This window comes from Metopolophium dirhodum, chromosome 1 (assembly GCF_019925205.1).
Source record: "Metopolophium dirhodum isolate CAU chromosome 1, ASM1992520v1, whole genome shotgun sequence".
Classification (NCBI taxonomy): domain Eukaryota; kingdom Metazoa; phylum Arthropoda; class Insecta; order Hemiptera; family Aphididae; genus Metopolophium; species Metopolophium dirhodum.
The window spans coordinates 133552340-133572622 of NC_083560.1; the positions used below are offsets into that span (position 1 = coordinate 133552340).

At 33.2% G+C, this 20283-nt stretch overlaps 1 protein-coding gene and 1 long non-coding RNA gene across 2 annotated transcripts; one reads left to right on the top strand and one right to left on the bottom strand.

Annotated features, from left to right (window-relative positions):
- Positions 1-3846: 3846 nt before the first annotated feature.
- Positions 3847-17097, top strand: LOC132932486 (uncharacterized). Its single transcript, XM_060998877.1, has 4 exons — positions 3847-4235; positions 16094-16830; positions 16894-17026; positions 17091-17097. Exons 1-4 carry the CDS (start codon positions 3847-3849, stop codon positions 17095-17097), a joined length of 1266 nt encoding a protein of 421 aa, XP_060854860.1.
- Positions 10716-12811, bottom strand: LOC132936150 (uncharacterized). Its single transcript, XR_009663409.1, has 6 exons — positions 12475-12811; positions 12282-12408; positions 11957-12107; positions 11664-11878; positions 11321-11508; positions 10716-11094 (listed from the first exon to the last, which is right to left on the bottom strand). It is a non-coding gene; the product is annotated as an uncharacterized LOC132936150 (long non-coding RNA).
- Positions 17098-20283: the final 3186 nt, after the last annotated feature.

Sequence of the window (20283 nt, forward strand, 5' to 3'; positions counted from 1 at the left end):
TCCACGCTTTCCGGCAAAGTTGTTAAATATCTACACTGTGTCTACGTTGCACAGGTCGGGGAGACCAATATATAAAAAACAAATATATTGCGCTGACATACTGTAAATGTTGCATCTTTTTTCTTTTTAGAATGAATTATATAAAGATTTCATTTAATGCGGTGGTGCAAACCTTAAATATGAGCACCGCCCCTGCACCGCCAGCCGAGACCGCCGTCGTCGCACGCCATCGCAATCCACCGCCGCGAAAGGCACCCCCCAAACGCCGTAAGTACATAGGTGATAGGAAAATTTAAAAGTTTACTATTAATTAACGCCTACATCGTGTTTCAGGATGTTATAGATGCAATAAAATGGGGCACACGGTCCGGCAATGCCTCGGTGAGTGTATATCGCATTTTCATAATAAAATAAAAATTAAATTAATAACGTTTGTTATATTTATAGCCCCACAAACACCTAGGAGAGCACCAGCCACACAACGTGGAGGGTTGAGTTCCGTTAGGGTAAGGCCGCCGCGGAGTCTGAGTGCAAGGTCGACACGCACTCAGACTCCCGGTCCCCAACCTATCGGAACATCAACCCCGATGGCATCAACCGTAAGTAATATTTTTAATCCTAATAGTGCTAAATAAATACAAAATTGTAAGATATGAATGCACACATGTGGTATTGGAGAGACCACAGTTAGTTGTGAATTTGAGAATACCTTTTAATGCCATGTTTAATTTGTTTATATAAATTGTAGACGTTGTATGAATCGATGGCTGGTGGCTCGTGTGATTCGGCGTTGCGGCAGCTGGAGGCGTTGATGATTTCAACACCGTAAGTAGTCAATTGGATAATTTTTTTGTAATGCCATTATCCTAACAATATTTTTTCCTCTAATATTTTTCAGATCTGATGAATAAAAACTTTTTTTTTTTCACATGTCTTGTTTTTATTTCTTACCTTAATATAATAATCATGGTTAACACATTAGTTAATAGTAGTAATATTAGACTATTAGAGTATAATAATATGAGTAGCCTATGTGTTGGATGTACAATTTCTAGGGGTCTGATGTGATATGTTTACTTGTGTAATTATGTATTTGAATAGTTTGTGCCATTGGTAGACGTGTATCACAAAAATAGGCAGTGTAATACAAAGAACACCAACCAATACTGATGTATCATTATAATACGGTAACGATACAAATAAAACTTTAGGCTATTAAATATAAGTCATGAGCCGCCTTGCAATATTGTGTTTATTCTTACATAGACGTTACAAATTATTTACAAATTACCAGTAATTCTAAGTGATGAGAGGTAAAATAGCTTATAGTATTGAATTGTGTCAAATAGTAGTGTAATAGGTAGGTAATAATAATAATAAGGTAGGTAGTAAAATATTGATGATACAATTAAAACGTTACGTATCACAGTAAAAACTAAAAACAATACAAACATAACAATACAGTCTACTTGAAACTAACTGATATTTGGACTATCATTTAAAATTACAGAAAAATACACACAGTATACTATCTACTGCCAACTCCAATCAGCAAATGGTAAATTATAATAGCTATATACCCACTTCATTTTTAAATATTCACATGGTTTCTCTCAGTTTCTATATTTTAATTTAGGGTTTAAAGTGTTTTTTATACCTATTATGATTTAATTAATTTTAACTTAACTTCACCTTAACCATTTAGAATTATAAATAGGTACATAATATCAAACTTTAACTCAATACCTAAACCATACTTAATTTTGTATATTTTTATATAATTCTAAAGAATTTCAGTCCGCCATTGATTATCCAATCTAATAGAACCTTGGAAGTTCCACAAACCGTGGAAGATGTTATCAGTGTGACAGGTTATATGTTCAAAATAATAGTCTAGTGGAAAATACTGTTCAACAAGCTCCCTCCACAAGCTCCCTCCATGAACTTCCTCAAGTTCCACAACTGGTAATTTCAATGATAATTATTAAAATAATAATAACTTTACTAATTTACTTCAGTACTTGCTAAATTTTAAGTGTTCGACTGCAGTATAATAGGTATTTCTAATAAAAACTATAGGAAAAAAAATAATGACCTAATATCATCAAATTTACCATTTAGATCAGATATTTTTGCCACATTTAAATTTATGTATAATATAGATATATACTGATTTATTAGATTTTTTTTTGTGGAGGATTGAATGTAACTTCTTTAATCATTACCTATTTATGTATAAGTTATAAGTGTATAATACATAAAGTGTTGACTACTTGCACAAATGTAAAAGGTTAAAAATGTCTAAAATATTAAATAACAAAAACAAATATTAACATTTAGTTATTAGGAAATTATATACTTCAATTTTTAACTAAAGTAATATTTTTATTTGATCTACTACCTACATAGCTACAATAAAAAAATTTATATAAGCCTTATATAAGGTGTATAAGTATATAAGTAGTTATAATGAAAAGTTAGCTTAAAGAAAACTTAAAAAGCATACTTTATTTTAATAAATATTATTATACTATCTAATATATTTCTATAACTTTCTAAAATTCAACAGAGATCAGTTTATGGCAACAATATATCGTACAATAATTCATTAGGATATGAAAATACCAGTTTGGAAGGTTTGGATTCAATTTTTGCAAATTTTAAAAATACTTTTTATGAGTACTAATTAACATTAGGTACATATTGCTTTTTAGGATTAAATCCTTCAAATAAAAATATAATGGATAAGGTAGAAGCTGTATGCAATGAACAAAGTATACAAAGCTTAAAGATTGATCGCCTACTATCGAAGATGGATTACATAGCACAGGCTTTAAAAGAGAGAAGTGATTTAGGCTACAATATGACCGTTAAATTAGATGAAGATTTTTTCACACATTTTCCATTAAATGATGTAGATATGTTCACTATCGTCGAAAATAAAGCTATAAACGACTCAATTTTTTTAGAAAAACTTGTACGAAAGAACTTGCTAAGTTTTATAACTTAAATTAATATCCTTAAACATGTTTAATATTTCTAGGGATTTTTTATTAAGTCAATTGGAGGGTGTGATCCCAAAGATCATGTAAAAAGAACACTTTCAAAATTATTTAGTAATGAGTATGCTAGTATGCTACACACTGTACATGGACAGGTCTGGTAAAGATGTAAATACAAAAATTGGCAACACAGAAATAATAAAAATTATAAAAAGTAAAAAAACTTCTTCAAAATAATAATTTTTTTTTTCCATTTCCTTTAAGATTAAGATTAACTCATATTTTTCTTTCAGAAGTTATTAAGGACTGTGCGAATAAATTATCAACTGATGCAGAATTTGAAAAATGTGTATCCGACTGGTTCAGATATGCCAATACTAGGATAAACAGATTGAAATAATTATTTAACTACCTAATAACAATAGTTTAAAATTCTAAGTCACAGGTTCAAATGTTTTTTTTTTTTTTATCATTACTACAAAGTTAAAAGTATTATTAACTATTTTAAAAGCAGTTATTATTTTTATCTACCTATTATAATGCAGTACCTATACTAATGTATACTTAAATAATAAAGTACAATTATTATTATTGGTTTTGTTTTTAATTGTTTTAGATAATAGAAAGAAAGAAAAAATGTATTGGAAATATAACATCACGTCACTTTAAAAAAATTATTGAACTTAAACAAAATAAATATAAGACAGTAAAACAGTTAGGTCATAATAACCTAATTGATAAATCTAAAAATATTTCTAAATTAAGTAATATTAATTCAACATTGTATATAGACAGTTTACCATCAAATGATACATCAGACCTTCCAGTATTTCCATATGTAAATATGTATGACAAAGAAGTCCAATATTATAATTTAAATTTATCCAGGAATGATAATCATTCCCAACTATTAAATTTAACTGCAACAAATAATGTATCTAATGAAAAATTGCCTAATAACTTAGAACTAAAAAATAAGTTACAATCATGGGTATTAAAGTATAAGGTTTCGCATAACAGCGTTAATTGTATTTTGAATATAATGAAATCAGAAGGATTAAACGTACCTCAAGATGTACGAACATTGATGCAGACTTCTAAAAGTCATGAAATCAGTTCCATGGGTTCTGAAGGTACTTATATTCATTTCTGGTTTGAAAAAATGGTACTTCCGGTTTTAAATAAATTTGTTAATGCTATTGATTTTACAATCACCTTAAAACTGGGTGTCACGTATGCTTATTATATATTATTGCTATCTATGCACTTTAATGAGTACCTGGTCGTTATCAGTGTATTTTTGTCTTATTATTATTATTATTATTAATGTTAATTGTCGCTAGATCGGTGTCTCCCTCTTGCACTGCTGTTAGTCGGACGTGAGCACTGTGTCTAGCATAATATCGTGTAAAAATAAAAATAAAATTTACAGTCCACTAAAGAAAATGCGTTAAATTTATTAACCAGCGTAACATTTGGTCCATCGGCCGGATCGCAAGAGTGTCGTGTATTATCTCTTGTCGATTTCAAACGGGTTATCGTGTAAGTGAAATTCAAAAAGAGGTTCGTGTTGAAAATTCACATCGCGGGATGAGCTAACGAATAAAAATCAAGGTAAGAGAGTCATTCCTATCGTATAAAAATTATCATAGTTCCCTTATTCCTTAAACTACAAAATAGACACGTATTCAAGGGTTAGGTAGCGTTAGCAATTCGTAGTTAGTAAAATTAATTATTTATAAATAATAAAAACTAACAGAGTCCGCCCATAGCAGACAGGTACAAAGTACAACTCGTAGCAACAATCATATAGATTATATAATTATTGGATATTCCATTATTCAATAATTTTAAATAGGGTCGATACATTGAACGGTTGGCAATTATACCTATATACAAGAGCATTAAATATGGCTGAAAACATACCAGCACTGATAGCGCGAAGAGGCAAATTAAAGGCAGCGATAACTAGATTCTCAACTTATATACAATCAGAAGGACGAGAAGTCGTACAGATTGAGATTCGTAAAGCAAAAATAGAAGAGAACTGGTACGAATTTGAAAAGGTACAATCGGCAATAGAGGACAACGACGAAGAAATACGAAATACAAGTGAACATTATCCCTACCGAATAGAATTTGAAAACTTGTACTTTAAGGTCATGTCAGAAGCCGAGATATGTATAAGAGCGTCAAAAAAGGAAAATTCGAAGGTCGAAACAAAAAATTTGATCGATTGGGGTCAAAACAGCGAAGAAAAAACACAAAAAGGCAGTACGAAATCAATAGTTAGATTGGCTCCATTAAATATTCCAGTTTTTTCAGGAAAATATGACGAATGGATGTCATTTAAGGATATTTATATGTCTGTAATGCATACTAACGAGGACTTGACTGCCATTGAAAAGTTTTTCTATTTAAGGTCATCTCTGTCAAACGACGCAGCAAGTTGTATAAAATATTTGGAAACTACCGCAACAAATTATGATATAGCTTGGAAAAGTCTGATCAATAGATACGATAACAAAAAAATTTTGATACAGACGCACGTAAAAAATATTGTAGATTTGCCTCCAATAAACGAGAGCACCTCGACAAAATTACGTCAATTTTCCGACGATCTTGTCAGCAATATGAAAGCTCTAGAAACGCTTGGACAGAAGCCGAAAGAGTGGGGTCCACTGTTGTTGCATATACTGTGTTCAAAATTAAACAACGAGACGTTGAAACAGTGGGAGATTAAATCGGTCAAGGACAAAATGCCGTCCGTTACGGAATTAATCCAGTTCATAGAGGATCGATTCCAAATATCCGAATCCATTGAATCGTCGAAATATATAAATACAGAGTCTGCAACAAAGGAAAAAGGTCTTTCAAAGTTTATTAAAAATAATAAATACAAAGCCGCAACAAGTTCAACGGCATTTACATCGACAGCTACGGCTATATGCTATGCGTGTAATCAGCCGCACACTATTTATAAATGTCCCGTATTTACTTCTTTATCGGCACGTGATCGTATTGACAAAGTAGTCCAACTGAATCTGTGCAAAATTTGTTTACGCAAACACAGCGGTAGTAAATGTTTTGGTAAATATTGTTTTAAATGTAATAAACCACATAACACGATGTTACATTTAAACCAAAAACCTAATATCAACGAACAAGTAGTAAACACAGATAAAGGTGAACAGATGGCTACGACGTCAACGACAGCACATGTCGCTAACGAGACAGATAACGTGTTGCTAGGTACCGCAGTAGTAGAAGTATTCGGCTTAAACGGCGAGAAGACTTACGCCCGGGCATTACTCGATTCGGGGTCTACTAATCATTTCATTTGTGCGGAGTTGGTAAACAGTTTAAAATTAATTAAAAATAAGACTAATCATATTGTTTACGGCATTGGGAATTCAAAACAAAACGTGACGGCAACGGTATCGTTAAGAATCAAATCGCGCGTGAGTGATTATGAAATAAACACGCAATTATTAATTGTTCCAAAAATCACGGGAGAGTTACCTGCGCGGAGTGTGTCTAAAAGTAAGGTGAAACTCGAAAAGATTACACTTGCGGACCCGTCATATAACGTTCCGCAGAAAATAGACATATTAATTGGAGCACGTCATTTTTATGATATTGTGGGAGCTCAGCAGTATACACCGGAGTCAAATGGCCCTGTATATCGCGAGTCTAAATTTGGATATATTATTTCTGGTTTAACATCAAATGACACAAACATAAAAAACACGATTTCCTGTTATGCATCAAACAGTCATGAAAACAAATATGAGTCTTTAGAAAATGTAATACAACAGTTTTGGCGCGTCGAGGATTATGGCCAAAGCAAACCGTACACGATGGAAGAACAAACTTGTGAACATTTCAAGCAGAACGTTAGTCGCAGCGAGAGCGGTCGATTTGTCGTACATCTACCGTTTCGCGGAAACGTCTCAAAATTAGGCAATTCCTACGACATCGCAAAAGGAAGATTATTCGCAATAGAAAGGCGATTTAGAAAAAATCCCTCGCTGAAAAAGGATTACGTAAAATTTATGAACGAATATGAAAAATTAAACCATATGACACAGAATATGGATAACGAAGAAATCGAATTGCCCGGTCGTATGTGCTATCTAGCTCACCATTGCGTCCAAAATGAAAACAGTCTCACAACAAAATTACGCGTAGTATTTGATGCATCAACAAAAACAGAAAGTGGGTTTAGTTTAAACGACGTACTACAAAAGGGACCGTCAATACAAGAAGAATTAATTCACATATTAGCCAGATTTCGCACGCACAATTTTGTGTTAACTGCCGATATAAAAAAATGTACCGACAGATACAGGTCTGTGAGCAACATCGTGATTATCAGCGTATATTGTGGAGAGAGAACGATAATGACCCTATAAAGATATATCGATTAAACACTGTCACCTATGGGACAGTACCTGCGTCTTATCTCGCGACGGCTTGCTTACAAAGATTATCGGAAATCGGACAAGTTCAATATCCAACAGTAGCACCATTAATTGCACATGATTTTTATATGGACGATTTTATCAGCGGTGCAGCTACAAAGAAAGACGCAATCGAGATACGCAATGCACTTATCAAATTAATGTCTACAGCTAAATTAGAGCTAGGTAAATGGGCGTCTAACGATTCGGATATAATTCGAGATGGTTTCGACAACAATGATGGCTTAGTGGATTTTCAAGAGACAAGTAATGATTTAACTAGAATACTTGGTCTATATTGGGACTCTCACACCGATGAACTTAAATATAAGATTAATGAAACGTCGTTAGTAACGCCTCTTACTAAACGCAACATATTGTCCGATATTGCACGTATATACGACCCACTCGGCTTAATTGGTTCGGTAATAGTATGTGCAAAATTAATCATGCAAGAGTTATGGAAAGAGGGTTTATCTTGGTCAGAACCGGTTTCGGAAAAGATAAGCAGTGAGTGGTATAAATACAAATCCGAATTATCGCATCTAAATGTAATTAAAATTCCGCGTCAAATTACGATAAACGATAAAATACACTCGATACAAATACACGGTTTCGCGGACGCGAGTATTAAGGCATATGGATGTTGTTTGTATTTACGTTGTACGGACATGAATAACAAACATAAGATACAATTAATTTGCGCAAAGTCAAAGGTAGCACCACTAAAAATATTGTCGCTACCACGATTGGAATTGTGCGCCGCTCTATTGCTAGCAAAGGTAGCAAATAAGATCGTACCAAGGTTGAAATTGTCAATCAGTAAAGCATATTACTGGACCGATTCCAGCGTCACATGGTGCTGGATCACGTCAACGTCGAAAAAATGGAAAACCTTCGTAGCACACCGAGTTGGTCAAATTCAAGAGATCACGTCTCCCTCAAACTGGTTTCACATTAGCGGTGTCGATAATCCAGCTGACGTGATTTCACGCGGTTGTTGTCCCACCCAGTTAGCGAGTTTATCAGTCTGGTGGAACGGGCCAAGTTGGTTGTCACGACACGAAAACGAGTGGCCTGATACAACGAACCGCTCATTAGATTGCAACGAGGAGAGCGCAGAAACAAAAATAAATGAGATAAGCGCTCTATGCACTACAGCAAGGGCAAGGTGTATTGATAAGGTGTCGTCACTTGTTTGAAAACTTGATTGAAAATTTTACCACAGACAGTCGTCACCACCGGGAGCGCTGTATGTCCTAAAGAGGCCGAAAAACGAACGCTTTTGTACACCAAAGCCATAGAAAATTGAAGATATATTATGATTTAAGGAATAAAATTAAAAATTTTTCATTGTATAATTACTTTTTTGATCTAAATTATTTGTATGCATGTATTTAAATAATTTCTTTTTATCAAATACAGTCATTAATATTATTAAATATTGTCATTTTTAAATTTCCTACCTATTCCAAAAAAATATATGAAAAATGTATGAGTTACCTATTGGTAATTCACTAAATTATCATACATAACTATTTCAGAGTGTTATAATTAACAAATAATAATTTATAATTACATGGACATGACACAAACACAAAAAAAACTTAAAAAAATTTCAAAATTAGTTTGAGTTACCTAGATATAATAAAATGTGAAAAAAATTATAATTTATATTATTAGAATTTTGTATGTGCACTAGAAAATAATAATACTCAACTCTACCAGACTACTTTTAAAATTAGGGCTAGAATTATATACATGAACATTAAAGTAGAAAAATTTGATAAGTATCTATTAGGAATAGTTACGTACCGACTCGTATCGAAGTCTGAGTCCGATATGGATCCAGTATGTATTGCTTGTATCTTGCACATGTAACTTCTTGAATGCTCTTGAAAGTTGAACTCATTCTTTCTTCCTTGAAAATCTTTAATTTAAAGATTTCAATTAGGTTGCAAATATCCCAAGAAGTGACTAAATTATACATCATAATATTTTATAATTGATGTCTACTTGATAAAAAATATTTAAAACAAAAATACAAATGTAAATTAAAATTATTAGATGCTAACTCCAAAAAAAATAACATTTGAATTCATAGTTTTAAGGCATTTTGCATTTAACAGTATGAAAAATTAGGCCTTCATAGGACAGGAAGCGCGCTCTGGTGTCTATAGGAACTGTGGTAAAAATTTCAATCAAGAGTTTATACGGATCATGACTAAATAAACAGGCATGATCACTAGATTATTTCACGCATTCATTCTTCCCCAGACTTGGATGAAAAACTATATATCATGGAGAAAACAGTTATTCCCATTATAATTTAATTATATTATATTAGTTATTATTATTATAATATTACTTATTAGTTATTAGTAATACATTTAATCTAGTAGTAATAATATAATAAATAATCAAAATGATGAGTTCCCATGTCATTATTGTTTTTGTATTGTTCAATATTGTGTAAATATAAACATTGTATAAATAAATATATGCATAATAACATTATATATTACAATGTTTGTTTTTCTTTAGTTATTTATACTTTTCCTTCTCCATACAGCCATCATCATCATTGTAAGAAACAATTTATTTAATATTGGTTTACTGGTTTATTAGTTTTGCCTGCAAAAAAGTGTATTGTTTTCTCCTGGCCTTTTAAGCAAATTGTTGTTATAAATTCATTTTATTTTTATAAATAAAAATGCCCAACTGCATGGTACCTAGCTGTGCAAATAGCTCTGCCATAGGGTTTGGTAAGGCTGTAAGTTATTACAGAGTTCCAAAGTCACCCACTTATCGTGCAAAGTGGTTTAACGCATGTGGTGTAGTTGACAATACAGTGAAAGATGGTAAGTCATCATGTAGTATACTGTTAGGTATTATTATTTAATGAAGGGACAATTAAACATTGCAATAATTTGTGCAATAGCACGAATTTGTTCAAAACATTTCTCGCCAAATGCAATGAAGGAGAAACCGTTGATCCAAATTAAGGCAGGATATTCTCCTTGCAAAAGTAAAAAGCTTAAAGCTGATGCAGTCCCTACAAAATATCTAACTCCACGGAAAGTAAGTATTTAATTTTATTTTACTAAAAAATATTGTGTGAACTAAATAAGTTTTATTTCAATACAACATAACAAAAATAGTGGATACTTTATACATAGCATGGTAGGTATGATATAGGTACATAGTTTTAATTATAAATACAGTCTCTACACTTTAATATATATTTTACAGATAAAAAGCTCTAGTGTTAAATTAAATTCTATCCAACAAACTGCTGAAGTCTCAACATTCTCAAATCCAGAAATTTTACCGAACGCGGATTCTTTCAATGAATGTCCCTTGGTAATACATAAAACATTGTTAAAAATAGTTTATTTCTTTATCACTATTTTCTTAACTACCTATGATAGCATATATATGAGCATAACATAATTTGTAATACAACTTGATATATGATGCAGGTACCAAAGGTTGAAGTTCTCGATGACTGTAAAAAACCATTCATCCCGAGGTTTCTTGTTAATGAATTTGAACATGATGTGTCTTTTTTACCCATTGACAACTCTGAAATGTTTGTACAATTTTTTTCTTGTTTGTCTTGTAGTTGACTAAAAAAAAAATTAAATTCATAATTTCTGTTAATATTTTTCATTTTGAATTTATAAATTTATAATTTATAGCGATTATCTCCGAAAACAACTTGATAATTTAAATCAAAAACTTTTGGATGTTCAAAAAGAAAATGAACAGCTTCATATAAAAAATAAAGAGGATTTTAATTTAAATGTGCATGAGTTGTTTTCGTCAGTGTTCACTAAAACACAAATTAATTACTTTTTAAATGACAAAAAAAAAATTAAAAAGTGGGAGAATGAGGATATTGTATCAGCGATAACACTCAGAAGTATTTCTACAGCCGCTTATTCATATCTGCTTCAAACTATTCCATTGCCAAGTATTCAATTATTTCAAAACTGATGTGGACTATTTCGACTGAACATGTAGTCGTATTTTAGGTCTTTCTACATTAAGAAGATATGCCAAAACATTTTCCATAGAGCCAGGTGTATTAGATAATGTTTTAAGTATCATGAAACAAAAAGGTTATTAACATTAATAATTAATTAACTAATTAACATTTGGTAGTATTATAAATTATAATATTACTAATAATAACCTATTATTTAAGGTACATCCATATCTGATAGAGATAAAATTGTTGTTCTCTCTTTTGATGAAGTTTACATAGCACATGATGTATGCTATGATAAAGCAATTGATCAAGTTTTAGGACCACATCAAACTGTGCAAGTGGTCATGGTTAGAGGACTCTTCAAATCTTGGAAGCAGCCAGTCTTTTATTCTTATGACACACCAATGACTGCTTCAATACTAAACAACATAATTAATAAATTATATAACTGTGGATATAATGTGGCAGCAGTTACAAGTGATATGGGTCCTACTAACATTTCTTTGTGGAATTCATTGAAAGTTACCCATACAAATAGTAGTTTTTTACATCCAAACACTGGAAAAAACGTCCATGTCTTTGCTGATGTACCACATTTATTGAAATTGATAAGAAACAACATCATTGATCATGGATTTAACATGGTTACTGAAAATGGTAATACTTTAAGTTCATATAAATTGTGACAATTTTGTTTACTTCATATTATATTCATAACAATGTATTAAAATTTCTTTATGTTAAGGTAATAAATACATAGGTAAAAGTTTGTTTGAATCCTTGTTGAAAGTACAAGGTACAAATGACTTGACTTTTACTTACAAAGTGACAGAGTTTCATTTAAATGTCAGTGGAGTTCAACGTCAAAAAGTTAAAACCGCGGCCCAACTTCTTTCCAGGACCGTTGCTAAAGCAATGCAATACTATGGAGACACGGGTGCACTAACATCTAATTGGAAAGAAGTACACTCAAATTTCCCGAGTTTGGATATTATCACATTGTATAATTACTTACTATAATAATTGTTTATATTTAGTGTTCAGAAACAATTTTGTTGATAAATAACTGGTTTGATCTTCATAACTCTCAGCAAATGTTAGGGGACAATTCCAGTGCATATGGAATAAATTTGGATGAACAGAACCATATTTTAAGTTTGATGGATAATTTTATAAGTACAATGATAGTACACGGAAAAAAAAAACTTATGACATTCCAAAAGGGAATTCTGATTTCAAATTTATCTTTAAGAAACCTGTACAAAGATCTTAAAGATTATATTGGTATAGAATATATTATTACAAGACGACTTAACCAGGATGTAATTATAAGTTATTCTATCTACTTATTTATAAAAACAATTAATTATATGTACCTACATTTATTTAGGTATTAGAAAACTTTTTCAGTTTTATGAGAGGCATGGGAGGATCAAATGACCATCCAACCCCTATAAATTTCAAGTATCGGTAATATTGAATTTACATAACTCACTAAAATATTTAACCTTTATTAAAATTAATCATCTATATTTTTAAGCCTAAGATGGTACATATTAGGAAAGCATTCTTCAGCATTTTTCATAAAAAATAGTAACACTGAAGATTCTATAAATGAAAATTGTTTACTGGAATCAAATGATAAATTGAATGAAAAGGACACACCACTTACAGCTCAGATATTTCAGACTTCTGAAATATTAGAAGAATCTACTGTAACGGAAACTGAAACAATAGAAAATGAATGTTTAAAACTATTAAATTCTTTTGAACTAGAGGTAGGTATCAAAAATATTCAAGGAATTTAATAAATAAATTAAATAAATAGAATGTTAATATATACCATTGTGGTTTTAGACAACTGTTGAAGAATTATACACTGCAAAAGATCCATGCGAGGAAAATAATTTGATGTACATATCTGGTTCTGTAGCAAAAAAATTTAAAAATAAATATCCATTCCTAGAGGATAATAACAATGAAACAAATATTGAAAGTGGATCATGGATGTCTTATATATCAAAAGGTTATATTTTGTAGTTTGTATTCTGCATTCTAGTAATCTGAAAAAATGTTGTTAAAAAATCAAATTTGTTGTTTATTATTTTTAGGGTATCTTACGTGTCCATCAAAAGATCTTTGGAATGTGTCAAAAGTCCTTGAAACCATTTTTATGCAAGCATTTGATAATGAAAGGGGTATCGTAAAATAATTAACCACTATAGTTAATCAGCATGTAAATGAAAAATGCATAATGATACCAAATGAAGTCATAGAATGCCTGGTCCGTACAAGAATGTATATACGTATACGAGAAATGAATAGGGCAGAAAAACAGAAGTCAAAATTGAAATATTTAACACAGAAGAATACACAACGGAAAAACTTAAAAAAATTCATAAAATAAATATAAAACCACTGAACTATACCTATTATTTAGTCCTGCTCCTGCATTGAATCCCCAATGATGTGTCACACTAATTGTCTACTTCATTTAATATTTTAATTATTATTGTTTAATGCATAATGGTGTCATGACCAAATGAACTAAACCAAATTAAAAACTAAACTACATTTATTTAGTCATGAATGCCGAATGGTTATGATATGAACAATAAAATATTTTTTCTTCTTAGGTATTTTACTGTTTCTGCCAAGTCTGGGGAAAATGCGCAGTGATAGGAAAAAATGGTTTTTTTGCGATCATGCCTGTTTATTTAGTCATGATACGGATAGGGGTTCAGAGTGACGACACCTTATCAATACACCTTGGGCAAGGGATATAAATATCATAAATCGGTATTCGTCTTTCGGTAAATTGATAAGAGTCGTAGCATATTGTTTACGATTTAAAGCTAATTGCTTACGTAAAACCGACAAACCAGGCGATCGGTGCCGACTGATCGGTAATTTAAGTGCTGACGAAATAAAATTGGCAAAAACGGCATTAATTAAAGTTGTTCAAAGAAATGAGTTTGCTAATGAGATAAAATCTATGCTTAACGGAGAGGCAATATCAAGTAAGAGTAAGTTAGAATAATATAATATGCGTGGGTGGACGATTAAAACATGCAGCATCAATTTCGAATTTCCAGCGTAACCCTATAGTGTTACCACCAAATAGTAATTTCACGAAATTATTGTTATGTAACGAGCACGTAACACTAATGCATGGAGGTCCACAAGCTATGTTATCGTCGGTACGCATGAGCTACTGGCCAATTAACGGTCGCAATTTAGCACGAAACATAGTAAATAAATGCGTTATTTGTTTTAAACAAAAACCTATTATAATGCAACCGATAATGGGTGATCTGCCTAAACATCGGGTATCTCCAGGCCGCGCGTTTCTAAGATGTGGAGTAGACTTCGCCGGGCCCTTCATGGTTAAAACTAGCACTCGAAGAAATGCCCCGAAAGTGAAGTCTTATGTAAGCGTTTTTATTTGTTTAGCTACGCGAGCTATACATCTCGAGCTCGTCAGTGACCTGAGCACCGATGCTTTTATACGCGCATTAAATAGATTTTTTGACCGTCGGGGAAAAAGCATGGTAATATACTCAGATAATGCAACGAATTTCGTAGGGGCCAACCGGAAACTAAAGGAATGGTACCAATTATTTCATAGTGACGAAAATAAAAAAAGGACTATGGATACGTTATCAGATTTAGGCATTGATTGGAAATTCATACCTGCCCGTTCACCTCACTTCGGCGGTCTATGGGAAGCAGGTGTAAAATCCATGAAATCTTTATTATCCAAAGTCTTGGGTGATTCGTACTTTACTTACGAGGAGTTGCTAACTATTATAACCCGAGCAGAGGCGTGTCTAAATAGTCGTCCTTTAACACTTATGTCCTCCGATCCTAGTGATATGTCTCATTTAACTCCCGGTCATTTTCTCATCGGTGACTCTCTCTCCGCCATACCAGAAATTGATGACACAAATGTACCAACAAATTATCTATCTCGTTGGCGACGCGTGTCACAATATTCGGATATTCTATGGAGACGGTGGAGCAAAGAGTATCTGTCCCAACTTCAGGAACGGGCAAAGTGGGCAAGCGAAAAGGGTGTCAAACTGAAGGAAGATTCCATTGTACTCATGCGCGATGAAAACCTTCCACCAATGAAATGGCGTTTAGGTCGGATTATCAATGTCATACCAGGGCAAGACGGTGTTATACGCGGGGCTGACGTTAAAACGGCGAATGGAACTTTTCGTAGAGCCGTCAGGCAATTATGTCCATTGCCATTTGTGGGTAATTGTAATTTGTAAAAAAAAAAATATATTTTGTTTATTTGGTTTGTATAATATGCTTATTAGATGTAATTAAATTTTGTTTATATAATTTGAATTATTATTTGAAATGTTATTTCAAGGCGGGCGGCTTGTCACGTATGCTTATTATATATTATTGCTATCTATGCACTTTAATGAGTACCTGGTCGTTATCAGTGTATTTTTGTCTTATTATTATTATTATTATTAATATTAATTGTCGCTAGATCGGTGTCTCCCTCTTGCACTGCTGTTAGTCGGACGTGAGCACTGTGTCTAGCATAATATCGTGTAAAAATAAAAATAAAATTTACAGTCCACTAAAGAAAATGCGTTAAATTTATTAACCAGCGTAACACTGGGTATTAATATAGATGGCCTACCTCTTGCTAAAAGTTCTAAGAGTCAGGTATGGCCAATTCTTGTTTCGATAATTAATTGTAAAATATTGAGTAATCTGGTGTTTCCCATTGGAATTTATCATGGAACGAAAAAACCTCCATGCATTCAACAATATTTGCATGAATTTATTATAGACCTAAAATCATTATTAGATAATGGTTTTGAAATAAATGGTAATATACTCAGATTTGAAATAGGGCATATGACCAATGATGCGCCCGCTAAATCGTTTATCCTAAATGTAAAAGGCCATAACGCATATTTTGGTTGCACTACTTGTGCACAGGAAGGCTCCTATAAAGAAAGGCGTGTAGTGTTCTTGGAAATTAACTCCCCTGTCAGAACTAATGAGTCATTTAGGAATAAAGTAAATGAAGAATACCATAAAGGAGATAGTCCATTAGAGTTATTACCTATAAATATAATTGATGTGGTATGCTTAGATTATATGCACAATGTATGTATTGGTGTTACCAAAAGGTTAGTTGAATTTTGGGTTAAAGGCAAAAAAAATGTACGACTAAATGAGACTTCCAGAGAACAAATTTCAACTGATTTAATAAATCTTAGAGTCTATGTACCAAATGAGTTTAGCCGTTTACCAAGAAAAATAGAAGATATTGATTATTGGAAAGCAACCGAATTAAGATCTTTCTTGCTCTATTTTGGCCCTATTGTTTTAAAAGGTAAGCTAAACAAACAATTTTATTCGCATTTTATGTTGCTATCTTGTGCAATCAAAATTTTAGTGTGCCCTATTCTTTGTGAAACCCAAATTAACTTAGCTGAAGAACTATTAAAACAATTTGTAATATCATACAGTTCTTTATATGGAAAACATTTTGTATCTTATAACGTACATAGCTTGGTACACTTACCTCTGTATGTAAGAATTCATGATGCTTTAGACAATTTTGGATGTTTTAAATATGAAAATTATTTACAGGAGATAAAATATTCAATAAAAGGGGGAAGATATCCTCTTCAGGAGCTATCTAACAGAATATTAGAAAAACAAAAAGTATTTTTGTCTACACCTATATTACCATTTCAACATATAACACTTAAGGAAATTGAAAATACAACTTCTTCTTTGTATTATAAATTAAACGATACACTTTTTGAAAATATTATTTTACATGATTTAAATATTTGTGTTAACATAGTAAAAAAAAAGAACAAGTATATTATTTTAAAAAATGATATGATTGTTGTTGTTAACCATATTGTAAAACCTTATAATAAACAAGAAATCTTTTTGGTTGTTCAACAGTTTGTCGAATCAACTTCCTTTTTTATGAGACCTATAGACTCTAAAATAATAGACTCTCAAATAGTGGATACAACATTATTGTCCAATAATTTTTCTATCAATTTAAATTAAATAAAATATAAATGTATATTCATTCAAATAACGGATAATAAAGCTATCGTGACATCTTTACGACATTCATTGTATAATAAATAAATTTTACTTTGTATTATTAATTTGTTATTGTTTTTTTTTTTTTTTATTTATATATATTTATTTATCTTGCGAAATAATTCATTGTCATGTATACTTTATAAAATATATGTATTTTAAGGGGGGTTATTCTATGTAATATATTTCTCTTTAAATATACTGTATATTAATTTATATTATTTACTTGAATCCTTTGGTATTTTTCTGTAGTTCTGTAAAATATATTTATGATACCTGCTAATTTAATAGTGGAGACATTGAATTTGAATACATGAATACATGATAATATAATATTAAGTATAATATTATGCTTTGTATTTGATAAAAATTTGTAATGTTTGAGCCATTTGAGGTTATGCTTAACAAAATAAAGGTAGCCTTTAGGATTTAGATGCCCTTTAGGTAGGTGTCTATTTCCTACTTTAAAAAATGTAATGTGATTATGCTGGACATACCTTTGTAACTAAATTTGCTACCCATGTTATTTGTTTGTACGATGATGACAACAAATACGGACAATACAGTTATTATGGTTCATTGGTAATTATTATGTTCACATAATGTAGATATATAATTTTCTTTCCTCTATAAAGTATTAGAAAAAAAGAAATGTATGGTTTTGAACCATGTTATTTTACTAATAGATAGGTACCTACCTAAAGTAAAAATACTATTAATTGATATTAATATGTTATGTTATTTCCACAGCAATTTATATAGAGTAGGTCTTACTATCTTACTATTTATTATATTATTGTATAACTTTTCACTACAACAATACTGACGCCTGACGGACTTGAAACAGTTCTTAACCTTTGCTGTCAAAACTATACTATGAAAACACTAGGTGTTATATACAACAATTATACTACATATGCTATCGGTTAGGTGTAGGCTCGTAGGTATAAGGCGTAGGACATTAGGGTAGGTATTAACAACAATACTCTGCCGATGAGGTTCGATTCCCTGTACGGGAGTATTATTTTTATTGTTTTTTTTTTTCGTTTTAAAATAATTAGTTGCTAAATTTATGACAAATAATAATATCTATGTAACATCTAATAAATGTTACAAATTGATTTGAAATGTTAATGAAACATAATATAGCACAGTGGGATAATGTGTCAACATAACATTATATGTATGTGATTTTTGATGTACATACACATTACTTGAACACATTAGATTTGCATTGCCGTGAAATAATGCATCTATGTTTCTAAAGATGTGCTTACACTGTTTCCTGAATGTCAGCAAAAACAGGGCATTAAGTGTTGCAGCAATGTTTTTCATACACGTATGCAACTCGCATTGCGATGTTACACGTTCCAATAAAACATCGCTGAAACATTGATACAACAACTCATTGCACAGTGGGTTGCCGAGCTGAAGCAACCAAGACGCAAAGTCCGCGTCGTTGTCCGTGCGCATGTTCTGGACCAGATTGAAGCGTTCCATGACGTTCCAAAGACCGGTTTCCTTGATCGACGACATGACGATCTCGGCTCTCGTTCCTCTCCGGATCACGGGCAATATCTGTCTGAAGTCGCCAGCGAACAGCATGGTTTTACCACCGAACGGTAGTTCCGATACCATGACGTCCCTGAGCAGGCGGTCCACCACCGTCAGTTGCAGTCCCGGCGACATGGGGGCTTCGTCCCAGACGATGAGTGCCGCGTTGCGTATCTTCCGCCCTCGCTCGGACTGCATGGTGATGTTGGACGTCGAGTCTTCGGTTAGCGTGCCAAACGGCAGTCCGAACGTCGAGTGCACGGTCATGCCACCGTCCATGAGCGACGCGGCGATCCCGGTGAACGCAACGCACAACACCTCCCGCGGCTGTGGTCGGTGCCGAAGCGACCATATCAGGCATCCGTACAGCGTGGTTTTTCCGGTACCTCCGGGTCCGTCGACGAAGAAAGTTCGCGACACCTCGCGTTGGTTGTCGACGGCCGCCATCACGCGATCGTACACCGTTCGCTGTTCGGCGTTCAAGGCGTCCACTTGAGGGGCCCACCGTGCCGCCGTGTCTATTTCTCGGAACAGCGCATCGTCCTGCAGCGGTTCTATTGAAGTGGGTCGGCGAGGGGCAAACCGTAGTCGACCATCGACTTTCCGTGCGCACGAAGTAGATCCTCGATGGCTGCCAGACACGCGGTCGACGTCTTGGAGACGCTGGTTGAAGTCGTCCATCAGGTTTGCTTCGTTCGCCTCGTACAACGCCAGCGTGTCGGAGGGCTGGCAGAACACCAGTATAGTGACGAACAGATACCGCAGTTGCCGCGGCGTGTCCAACGTCGCCGATTCCGTCAAACAATCCCGCCACGCTCGGTCGTCTTCCAATAGTCCGAGTGCAACCGCAGCCGCCGTGAATGTTTCGTGAACGACCCCGTCCACCGTCCTTATGTCTTCAAAGGACTGTGGGCCTCTTCGGTTCAGAAGTAGCAATCTCAAGTGGAAACGGTCCCGGTCCAGTGGGTTCACAACGTACATCCGAGCCAATGTAACGTTTGCCATCCGATTCAGCCGCGGACACCATTATTTGACATTTCCGAGATATCTTTCTGGCCGTGGAACCTGCCAGGTGTAATGCGTCGGTATGTCGTGGTACAAGTATTGTCGAGCCACCACGTTGGTCGCGTTGAGCGCGAAGAACTGCGTGAGTTTCGTGTGA